At 44.5% G+C, this 12,275-nt stretch overlaps 1 protein-coding gene across 1 annotated transcript in view; it reads left to right on the top strand.

Moving 5' to 3' along the window:
* Positions 1–12,275, top strand: part of ABCA13 (ATP binding cassette subfamily A member 13) — a 361,430-nt gene that overhangs the window by 123,835 nt on the left and 225,320 nt on the right. The window contains exons 28-29 of the mRNA XM_073239122.1: positions 5,704–5,817; positions 7,744–7,834. Of these exons, the coding sequence (XP_073095223.1) occupies positions 5,704–5,817; positions 7,744–7,834 (205 nt within the window). The remainder of the gene's footprint in view (positions 1–5,703; positions 5,818–7,743; positions 7,835–12,275) is intronic.

The raw sequence follows: 12,275 nt of genomic DNA on the forward strand, positions 1-12,275 counted from the left end.
AGTTTGCTCAGGTTCTTGATTCTGTAGGTTTTTATTTTTCACCGATTTGGGGAAATCTTCAGCTACTATTTCTTCTGAAAGCCTTTCAGCCACACTCACTCTGTTTCTCCTCTCCTTCTGGGCACCAATGGCACAAATGAGGCATCTTTTATTGTTGCCCTACAGGTCCCTGAGGGTCTTTTCACATTATGATCAATCTGTTTGCTCTTGTTGCTCAGATTGGCCGAAGTATATTTATCCATCTTCAAGGTCATTGATTATCTCCTCTGTCATTTCCATTCTGTTACTTGAGACCATCCAGCAAGTTTTCAAAAATTTCTGTTATTGCTTTTTTCAGCTCTATACTATACAGGCACTGTCTGTCTTTTCCAGAACTTCTATTCCTTTGCTTAGATTTTCTGCTATTTACCTCATTTCAAGACAATTTGTAATTGCTTGTTGAGGTATTTTTAAGATGACTGCTTTAAAATACTTGCCAGATCATTCCAATATGTGCTTTATCTCAATATTGGCTTCAGTTGATTGCTTCTCTTTTTCCAGTTGTGATTACTCTGGTTCTTTGTGTGATGGGTGATTTTCAATTGTATTGTATGCAGTTTGGCTATTATATTAGGAGACTGTAAAAATCTTCCATTTTTGCAGTCATCCTGCTGAAATTTGACAAGCAGGTCTTAGCCTCCTTTGTGGGCAGTGGTTCCACTGGCAGTTCAGTCACCACCTTGTGGTGTTGTGTTAGTCTGCTTGGTTTACCTGGTGCCTCTGAAGCTGCCACTGGTCCCTGGTGCTGCTGCCTGAAGGCACAGAGGGCTTCCTCCAGGCCCAGCTTCCAGGGCCTCCACGTGAGGAGAGAGTCCCGGGCAGTTGGAGAAGGAGAGGAGCTGCAGGCCAGACCTTGCTGTGCCTGGGCCCTCTGCTGTGGGGTAGCGAGTGCGTCCAAGTCAGGCCACCTGCTGTGGCCCTCTGCCACCACCTCCCACTGTTCCCACTGTCTCCCGCGTATGCTGGGTGCTCGTATGGCAAGATCTCCCTCTCTGGTCCTCCCAGTCCCCTCTGTCCTCCTGGGAATGAGAAGAGCGATTTCCCTGACCGCTTATGGTCAGCAAGTGTCCTTACTGTGCCCTTTGCTGGCATTTGCGCAGGAGTCCTGGTGCATTGGGTGTGGACCTGGCTGCCTCCTGTTGCTAGGTTGTTGGTTGGGAAACACAGGGTCTGGGTCAGCTCCTGTTGAGTAGAGGTCATAAGACACCCTTTTGCTGTGTTGTTCCTACAGCCCTGGGGACCCTGGCCACCTTGCCTTCCTCCTTCTGCATTGTTCTCTGTAGAGGCCTCCTGCGTGGTTTCCAGGCCGGGTGCAGGTATTAGCAGGCAGGGGCGGAGAGATGTGAGTTTACTGTCTGACAAGTCCTCTTCTCTTGGTCCTGTTAACATAACTCTAGGAGTCTCTGACGGCTCTCCTGTGTGTGGTAGAATGAGATGCTCAGGCACGTTTTGTCTGTTCCCCACCTCCACCCTGGAGTCAGCCTCTTCTCCAAAAACTTCTGGTTTCTTTGAAACGACAACAGCATTTGGCAAGCACACTTGTGGTGCTGGGGTGGCGTGTTGCTACTGGTCATCGTTTGTAGACCTTAACAGTCAGGGGACGCAGCTCACATTCTGCTTCCTTGTGAGGGTTTTCTACACCTTACTGGTGATTTTTCATTTCTTTAAAAAATATGTTTCACTGAGATTTTAGAATCTATGATCATAGAGATGGTATTTTTTTGCTTAAAAACATTCCCTTATGGATATTATCTAGGATTTTTCATATTTGGTAGCTTTGTTTTCTAATATTATCAAATTATTTTATTATTTAAGTATTAGTGTTTTCAATTGTTTGGAATATTTAAATTTAATACTGAACATTAATATTTAGATGCAACCTAATATTTTAATAAATAGCAAATAATTTAAAATTCAACTGCAGAGATTTTATATTTTGTTGTTAGGAAAATAGCTCTTGTCTTTATATATTTTTCTAACTAATTCCCTTATTGTTATTTCTTTATAATAATTTACTAAATAATGTTCTATAATTCAAGGATTATTTTATGATAATATTTAAGATTTTTTAATTGTTAATCTAAAATGTGTTTTCACAAACTTTTGCTAAGAATTTCTAATCTTATGATACATATCTAAATAGCATATTTTAGGATTTTATTGGCAATTTCTTTGTGCCTTAGCATATTATTAGTTCTGGTAAATTTTTCTTCTATATCTGAAAAATGAGGGTATGTATTCCTAGGATGAATTAGGATATTTTAACCTATGTAAGGTTCAGCACATGTTTATATGAAATATATATGTACATATATGTAAATACATAAATGTAAACATATATTTATAAATATTCGCATTGTGTTCTACTATATGTAAATATAGTATATAACTATATATACTTACATGTTATTTACCATATATATATATACACACACACACATATGGTGAGTGTGTGTTCTCTGTCTGTAGATTAAGATTGTTTTAAAAATTTCAGTTGGTTGCAGTGGTAACACCATCCAAACTGCCTCTCTGTGTGCGGTTTTGACTGACACAGGTGATACTGAGCCCTTACTATGTGCCAGGCTGGGTACCAAGACATTGGAATATTAATTTATTTAATACCATAATAACCCTGCCTCCATTTTTCTTAAGGCCTGAAGCTGAGCATTAAAATAACTTGGCTCAGATCTTGCAGCAAATAAACAGCAGAGCCAGGGTTTTAACCCAAAACAGGGGGTCTAGTTCACAACTTGATTTTTCAAGTACTCTCTGCCTTGTCTCACAAAGGCTCAGTGCAGTGTGTTAATGTCTCCTCCTCTTCAGTTCTTATCAAATTCTTTTCTTATTTTTAGTCATATTTACTTCATGTATTTTAATGATATGTTACTGTATACGTAATATTATGTTGTAATCATTGTAAATTGTGAGTTTTTTCAGAAGTCTTTGTGGCCTTTATTATTTCTGCCATGAATTTGATTTTGTTTTTTATTAGCATTTCTAGCTATTTTTTTTTGGTTGATTTTAAAAATCTCTTATTTTCTGTCCCAGTTAGAAATACAGTTGACATTGATGAACTTTGTCTCTGCAGGAGGACATAATCTTAACTAAGATAGGAAAAGGGTCTTGGTTTGTGCATGGCTACATTCTGAGCACCTCCTGCACCTGCCAGTCTCCGAGGACCTCAGTAAAACTTTACTAAATAATGTAACTAAATGAGTCTGAAAAGCTCAGCCTTTGTATCAGGTTGTTCTTAACCTACCCAGCATTATTGCCAAACTGGTGAGTGTAGTGTTATTTCTGTCATCCTATACAGTTCTCACATTTGTGTTTGTCCATCCTTTTCTCTCTCTTTTGCCCAAGGCACTTGTTTTCTAGAATCTGTTTTTCTCCTGTGCTCCCTTCTTTATTTCAACATCATGCTAACCCTCTCCAGAATTAACACCCCATCAGTTCTTTGCTCTGTGAGATGGGAGTGTTTGCACGCCTTCACTTTCTCTTTGTCCTTCATTGACAGAGACTGGAATCCGAGAGATTTGCATTATCTTAACAATTATCATCATCATAGTAAGCAACTGGTGTCTAGAATTTTTATTATAAATTTCCTGTTATAACTTTGTATCATAATTTTTATAATTTTTTTCTTTCAAGGATCATTATTGGCATTAAGATTAAAGATAGGACTTAATTAGCCATTATTTAAAGGTAATTCTTTATTTAGTTCGTGGTTCCTTATCATTTTGATTGTATAAAGAAATACCTGTTTTTATAATGCTGATTTAGCTTCTGCTCAGGTTGTCTCTGAGTAACGTTCTCAGCGGCATTCATAGGTCCTGTAATCTCTCCCTCCTTGGCTATCTGAAGATGGCTTTCTGTGGTCCTTACCTTTGCACCACAGCTTAGTTGGACAGAGAATTCTGGGCTTACCTTATTTTCCTCTCAAAACTGTAGATTCTGCTTCACTGTTGACTGACCTTTGCAGAGAAGTCGCCTGATGCAATGTTAATTTTTGTTCCTTCTTAAAAGCTTCTTGTGTATTCCTTGAAGCCTATATATTTAGTCTTTTAATTAGGATTCTAAGCTTTACAGGGTATATTAGGCATTAGTTTGTTTTTTATGATTTTGTCAATTATAAGAAATGGTCTTTAAATTCACAGGCTCAGAGACATTTGTCAGCAGTGGTGTGTTTTTTCCTCTCTGTTTACTGACTCTACCCTGGCCCCTCTCCCCCAGGATTTGTATCCTCCTTGGCTTAGATCTCTAGCATCTGTCCTGCTTTGTCTCTTGGCTGTCCTCTGAGGGCTGAGACAGCACCACATGTTTGCTCTGTGCAACAATTGGCTCTTCAGTGCTTGCAGGAGCCTGCCCACCTGCAGTGCTGTTGTTTGAACCCAGCAGCTGGTGCGCACTCCTCAATGGCCTCTCCTCACGTGGGTGGTCCCTTCTTCAACCTTCTCGACTCTCCTTGACTAGTCTGGGAAATACAGAGTGGAGGTTTTCCCCATATTCTCCTGTCTCCCAGTCAGTCAATTCCAGATACAGACCCTGAGTCCAATTCATATGTTGACCTGTCTTTTGACTAGAGGATCATTTCTTGCGCCCACTGGTATTTTTCCTGAGTTCGCTCATCCTTAAAAATCAAGCATCATGCTTACCCAGGTGGGAAATAACACAGACATTGTGTGAGTCCAGGTCTCTGGGGTTCACGGGAAGGCAGAAGGGAAAAGTTTAGACTGGCTACAGCTTTCCTTTCCTGTGTCAGACACTGGTGTCAAAGAAGTTGGGGGGAGATGCAGGGTGAGGGGCAGTCCATGGTGCCTGGGCTGTCTTTGGGCTTTGCCCTGTCTTTGGGCTTATAGCACGAGTGACCAGGTGGTGTCTCTTCCTCTGCGGGGGTTGCTTTTCAGCTCCTGACCTGGTGGAACCTGCACCATTATGAGGTCCAGGGGTGGTGGGTGTATGTGTGGTTGTACTCTAAACCCTCCTTAGTCTGGTATTTTTGGCATATAGACTATTATCTGTATTAACACTGTGCTAATATTGTGAAAGACATTCTCATGGATATACCTTCATATTTCTATGAAATTATTTCCCTAGGTTTGAGTCCTTTTATCTTTAGAGAAAAAGTACTTTTTGTGGGTGGGTGACTTATGAATATTTTTATGATACCAAATTATTTTACAAAAATCTTGTGTCAATTTGCTCTGCCAGCAGCAATAAATAATATACAACCAGTTTTACTCTATCTGCAGTAGTATTGGGTAGCATAAAATAAATATATGGATATAGTTGAGAACATGTTTTTAAGGAGGAAACATGTGCAAACGTTGTTTTATTTAGTCAGGATGTCCTTAGGTTATCTGCTGTTACTGACAGAAAGCTAAATGTTGGGGACAGCTTGGTGAACAGGTAGGGGGCAACCCAATGGACAGAGGCTGGAAGGGAGTTCTCAGGGGCTCACCTTGGCTATGAGGGCATGGGCACTGATCACCTTGTCTGGGGGGGTATGTCTGCCAGCCTGCAGGTGGCATGGACAGGTCTTTGGTTTGATGGCCAAGTCATGTATATAATTCTCACCTCCCTGTTATAACCATTGCAGCATTGAAGAATCTTCCCAGTGCAGCACAGCTGAATGAGACACATAACGAGATAGGCTTTATTTTGCAGGCAAATTATACTTTCCTTTTTGTGGACAAGCTGAAGACTTTATCAGAAACATTGCTGACAATGTCCAGCATTTTTCAGAACAGTGGAAATGGCCAGATGCTCAGCCAACTACAGGTGAGTGGCAGCTCCCTTTGACACGAGAGGCTGTGGGAATATTTGCTGGGGCGTGTCTGGGAATTCATAGCGGCCCTTTGGCAGAGTCTACAGAACTCCTAGCCAGTGGGATGCAGAAGCACTTGGAATAGCGTCTGGCTCACAGGAGGTGCTTGTGTGTCTGGATTCTCCCAGAAGCAGCTGTTAAAACAGGATTACACTTGCCAGGGGTTTTATTCTGGTTAACAGCACAGCAGAGGAAGAGCGAGAGGAAGAGGGAGATGGGAAGATAGGACTACAGTCATCAACAGCAGTGTCAATCTGACCCTGAGAGATGGAGAGAGAGAGGAAGGTCAGGTGAGAATATTTGAGACAGCCCGGCAACGTAGTGCATGTGACGTCACTGAGTGGACATCAGTCACCAACGGGGCATCCTGCAGCTCCTTAGACAGGGCCTGGAGCAGTTGCGGGAGGTGGCGCCCCAGGGCAAGCTGACATGGATTTCTGAGTACAGCCTTGGGGCCCACCAGGTCCCTCGCTGGTAGTTGAAGGTCTATGATGCTCATTGTCATGGCAGCAACAGCTGTCTAAGTGCTTTCTATTATTGCAGTAGTCTTCATTTGCTCATGGATTAATTGGTTACTACAGGGATAAGCAGGATTGCTCTGTAACAGGTCAGATTGTAAACAGGTTTTGGGAAAATCTCTGCTGCAACAAGAAACAATTACATGCAATATCATAAACAGCAAACTGAGTCTCTACAAAATAGTATGAGAATGTTACAGAGTGCTGAGCTCCTCCCCAGGCATCAGGAGTTTCCTGGAGAAGTCTAGGGCTGAACTGAGCCTAGAAATCAGAGTCCCATCTTCAATTCCTTGAACTTTTTATCCAGGAGGGTTAAGAGGGCTGTTAAGCCCCGTTTCCCAGTGTTTGGATCATGTTTGCGGACAGCCAGCAGTGCCCTTGGACTTGCAGTGGGTGACTCCGGCATCTAGGCCGGCTCTGACACTAGAGCACTGGGCCAGGGCCCTCGGTGATGCCCCGGCCTGGCTGCCTGTCTGCATCACTCAGGGAGATGCTGCCGAAATTGCAAAGCTATTACGTGTGAAGTATATGCCCAGCGTCTGCACATAGCTACTGCCCGATAAAAAACAATGAATAAGACCCCAAAATACAAAAGCATACACCAAGGTTTCATGATGACGTCGTGTCACCTGTAGACCAAGTCAATAAAGCCACCCCATCCCTAAGACCATGTGAGGTACAGGGCTGAATGCGGAGGGCGGGAGTTCCCTGAGGTTTCCTCATCAGAGGTCTCCAGGGGATGAGGCTGTGTGGAAAGGCAGGGCAGCACTGAATACTCTAGGGAACCGATGGAGTCCCTGGCTCCGGCCTCACTACAGGACATTTCTCCCAGCCTCGACTTTGTTGGGTGTCGTGTGTGGTGACACACGGCAAGCAAACATGTGCCAACTGCAAACCAGAGACACGAGATTTCCTTGTTTGTTGGAAATGATCTTGGAAGATTCATAGTAAAACCACTGACAAATGAGGCGCAGTTGGAACCCTCTACAGTGAAAGGACGTCCCCTCTGTAAAACTGGCCTATGGAAGAGGCAGAGCAGAGGACCTTGTAGAAAGGGCCGCCGTATAGTTTTGTTAGGAAATTCTTCCAGAGAGTCAACACTTACTTCATTCTGTTTTCAGTGTTAGTGCATATGGCAATTATCACCTAACTTGTCCTAATTGTTACCTTTGTTTTGTGAGATCAATTTCTAATCAAATGTTTTCTTACTTTTTTAACATGATGTTTTAGAACCTCGTTGAAGGTGATTCATTTTATGTGCTTTTCTCCTGTGTAACAGAACTTTGAATACACCTGACAGGTATTATTCAGTAACAGGAAATGATGAAATTTTTTTTACTAAATGATACTGTTTTCCTTTAGGAAGCCCTAAGAAACAAATTTATAAAAAACTTTATAGAAAGCCAGTTGCCTATTGATGTGGACCAGTTGACTGAAAAGCTCCAGAGATACGGTATGTGGGTGTGTAAATGAGTGTGTTAGTGTATACATGTAAGCAGGTGTGGGTGTGTATGTGTGAGTGGGTGGGTGTATAAGGGTGGTGAGTGGATGGGTATGGTAGAGCCCACATACCCCACTGGCTCTCTTTGCTGGTCCTCATGCTTTAGACCCCAAATGTCTGGGCGATGCTGGCATTCACGCCCCCTCTCTGTCCTCATCTGTAGAACAAAGGGCTTGGATTAGACACATTACAAATTTAGTTCATAACTGAAATTTTCCAATTTGTTAACTCAGGGCTTGAATAGTAAGGAACCCAGTTAAAGAGGAAAGCTTCTCACTGGTATACAAGAACTGTGAGTTATAAAATAAGTTTATAAAAGAAACTATCATTACTGAGTTAATAGTCAATTGAAAGCAGTTACACTGATTTGAGAATGTGGAGCTCAGATTAAAAAAATCTGTCCACCAGCAAAGGGTCATTGTGTCTTTACAATTTATTAATCCATGAATTCATTCAGATCACAGGGAGTCTGGCCTGTGCAGGGGTCTGGAGAGCCTGTCCGGAGTGCTGCAGACCACTGTGTCTGGGGACAGGGGCACTCTGCCAAGTCAGGGCTTGTCAGGCCCATTCCAGGGGTCCTGCAAGGGGCTAACCTGGCTGGGTGGCAGAACAGGAGTGGAGGAAGGGTCCCTGCTGGGTCATTGGCACTGGGCTTCTATGTGCACATAAGGAAGGGCTAGCTTCTGCCTGGAGCACAAGGATTGGCAGAGGGCAAGGCGTTTTATTAGCTGTGATACTCACGAAAAAAATGGTGAATTTACTACTTTAGAAGGGTTAGTAATATTTAAAAATAAATGTTACTCCCTTAAGTCATGTTTTCAAGTCACTAAAACACACTTAAAAAAAAAACTGAAGTAGGATGGGAGGCTGGCTGTACAGATTTTCCACTCGTGTGGTGGGAGCAGGATGGTGTGATCAGAGAGGCTGTGCATCCGGGGCACCGAGGCCCCTGTCCGCCTGCCTCTGCGGTCCTGCTGGTGTCCACATGGTTCTCAGAGGGCCACACACCCCGTCAGCACCTCCCTGAGAACCACGCTGCTCCTGGCTGGGCTTCACCCCTGTGAACTCCTATTACAAAGTTAAGGGAAAGATCTGTGCCTGAAACAGACCATGAGCTTTTCCTACAAATGTGCCAAAATGCAGAGTGGGGTTCACATGCAGAGTGGGGTTTATCTGCAGAGTGTGGTTCACACAGAATTGAGACCCGTCCAGCGTGGTTCCTCCTCCTTCCTGCCCCCGCTGAAGCCCGTGACTGAAGCCCCTCTTGGTGGCGTGTAAGGTGGTGATTTTCCATCAGGCCCTGCCCAGTGAGGTAGGCACTGTCCATGGCAGTCGACCCCCATAGGCACAGATCTCCTTTTGTAGCATCCTAGTAAAATAATTAAGTACCTTACTCCATGCCTTCTTTAAAATCGATGGCTAGGCACCCATTCCCTCATCCTACAACCAGTATCTGGAGACGGGCAACAATGACTCTGTGGAGATCAATGGATGCCATTCCTGGGAGCATCTACCCAGTGAGGCTCTTGAGTTTAATTCACTATCCAACTTAAAAAAAAATAACTTCTTGCTCATTACAGAAGCAATTTATGTCTGTTGTAGCAACATGAGAGCATACAAACAAACCAGAGAAAAACGTCTACCCATCACATCATTCAGAGATGCAGCTAGAAACCCTGGTGGTAACTTTTCAGATGGATTTATACAGCTCACATGACCATCAGTGTTTGTATTTTCATGGAATCAATCATACTGTCTATATTATTTTGCAGCCTGTTCATTAAAAGTTGAGCATTCCAGAGGTTTTTCATGTCCATCAATGTTGACTGTCATGAAGAGTCCCCTGCCCACCCCTGTCCATGGAGGAATCCCCAGGAGCATCTATCACGGCCACTGTGCACCTCATGACTGCCAGCCCCTTGGGGTGGCATTTCACAGCCCACATGGCATCTCTGGAATCTGGTGCAGAGATGCATCCTAGTCAGGAGCCAGGGCACATTGTGTCACAGAGTAACTTGATGCATTGCCCACCAAATTGGGGGAAAATGGAACATTATCTATACTAAACTGAAGGAGGAATAGATCAGCAGAATATAAAATTTCCATGAAAAAGATCAGTCATTTCACATAATTTTCTTTTCAGAAAGGCTCTTTCAGGACCTCTTCTTGCACTCCCCTCCCCTTCCACTCTCCTCCTGCACCAGTCCCATGGTCCTTGGCCAGGAACACTTGAGAGGCATGACCGTATACCTCATGAGCACGCCCCACACATCCGGTCCACCAGCTAGGGTGACGGATGAGAAAACATTAAAAACTGCTGGCATCTGGTTTACACCTGCCAGTTCAAGCCAGCTGTCCAGCCCTGGCCATCTGTGTCTCCACAGGAGATGAACTGGGGTGCATCTGGGGGCTGCAGGCAGAGGTGGGGAATCTGGAAGTCGGCCCTCAGTGCAGAACGTTGTTTTGATTGCTCACTGTGATCTGAGCCAATATCTGACCAGGCAGTGAGATGAAGCAGCATTGCCTCTCTATGCTTTATTAGAAATGGATTTTATATAATATTTTAATGATCAGATTACAAGGACACATTTATTGAGTGCTTAGCTTGCTCAGTGAGTGCCAGAAGGTTTGCAGACATTATTTCATTTAATCTTTGGGAAAAAAAGCAAAGAGCAGATTATTATCATGCCTGTTGCATAAAAAGGGAAGGTAGGTTCCGAGGATTAAGCAGGCATACCACCCACTAGGGTGTGGAGAGTGGGTATCCCCCAGAGGAGGCCTGACCACAGGCCCATAGATGGCCCCCTGGGAGCCAAGACTGAGTCTCCACCTGCATATCAAACGAGGTCTGCACAAGGGGCCCTTTAAGGCAAACCCCCATCACCTGTTCAATTGAGAGGGCCTCACCACTGGTCTTTGCTGCTTGCCTTCCATGGCAGTGCCTGGGGAAAGCCGCGCTATGCCCACCACACGGCAATGACCTGAACCCTCCTGTGAGACTCTCCTCGCCCTGTGGTGGTGTCCCTCCCACTGTGTCCCCACTGCATCCTAGTGGTGGATGCAGGGCTCACTGCAGCAGTGACCCAGATCCTGTGATCCTTCCAGTCATCCAAACAGCAAGGTCCTTTCCCACCTGGAACCTTGGAAATCTCTGCACCTGGCACTCTATGGGGTATGAAATGTGTGTCAATTCAGTGTTTCTGCTGTCAAGGCTGTTTGCTGGTTCAGGCTTGGGCTATTTTTTCCTAACTGTATGACTGAGGGGTTTGTTTTATCTTCCGTGACTCAGTTTGACTGTCTCTGCTTAACCAGACCCTTGGGGCCCACCAAGCTGTGGATTAAGGTGCTATTCCCATGAGTGTGTGTGTTGGCCTTCCAGGGCTTAATTGGTTTGTTTAATCATTTACTAAATGACTTCATATCCATTGTTTCTCTCCATTTGATCTGCCCCTGGGAGTCAGCAACACGATTTCATTCTTTATAAAATACAGGCTATGAAACCAAGGCTCTGGGACCAGCTGCTTTCACAGTCCTGCAGTAGCAGGTGGAACTGGAACCCAATGTAGTGAGAAGCGTAGGCCGCACCTTGGTTGGTAGGGCTGCAGGATGATGCTCACGTACTTTTGACATATGTTAATTGCATTCCATTCAGTTCCACCTGATATAAATGCAGCCTGGTATAGTTGTAAGAGAATGGATGGGCTCCAAGCTGAGGCCTGTGTTCGAATCGTGGTTTTAAACCTTACTAGTAACTTAACTTCTTTGTGTCTTTATTTCTGTGCTTTAAAATGAATGTGCCAATAGCAGTTTCCTCCAGAGATGTATGGATAAAGTGAAAAAATAATTAAAAGTGCTCAGAATAGTGCCTAGCACATGACTGACACACAGACAATGCCACCTCAATATCCTCCTAGTGAGGTAGAAAAGCTGGGTTATCTGAAATCCAGCCCTCCTGAATTGCGCCTCCTGCAAATCCTTGCACCGGGGCTTTCCCTGGTATCAGGAACAAAAGAGTAACACGATGATGAGCAACAGCCTCTGCCTTGAGGAACGGTGGGCAGTGCAGGTGGGCAAGCTGCTCCAGCAGCTGGAGGATCTGGCCGGCTGCCCTGTGCTGCTTGGAGCCTTACATGCATCCAGTCATCTGGATTTGGTGATGGAATGTTCTTCCCTTACCAAGTGAAGCTGAGACCTGGACATGCTGATTTGTCCACGTGCTCCAGGATGACAGGGACGGACCTTGCGGTGGTTTCTCATTCATCCCCGGCTCTGGGGTGTGCACTTCTGCCACGCTGCCTCAGATTCAGGCAGAGCCTGGACCTGATCCAGAAATGCTGCGAGCCAGGAGTCTGTGGGAGCAGGAGGCCTGGCCCAGGAGGGAGGTGACAACGCA

The sequence above is a fragment of the Manis javanica genome, chromosome 6, assembly GCF_040802235.1.
Source record: "Manis javanica isolate MJ-LG chromosome 6, MJ_LKY, whole genome shotgun sequence".
Classification (NCBI taxonomy): Eukaryota; Metazoa; Chordata; class Mammalia; order Pholidota; family Manidae; genus Manis; species Manis javanica.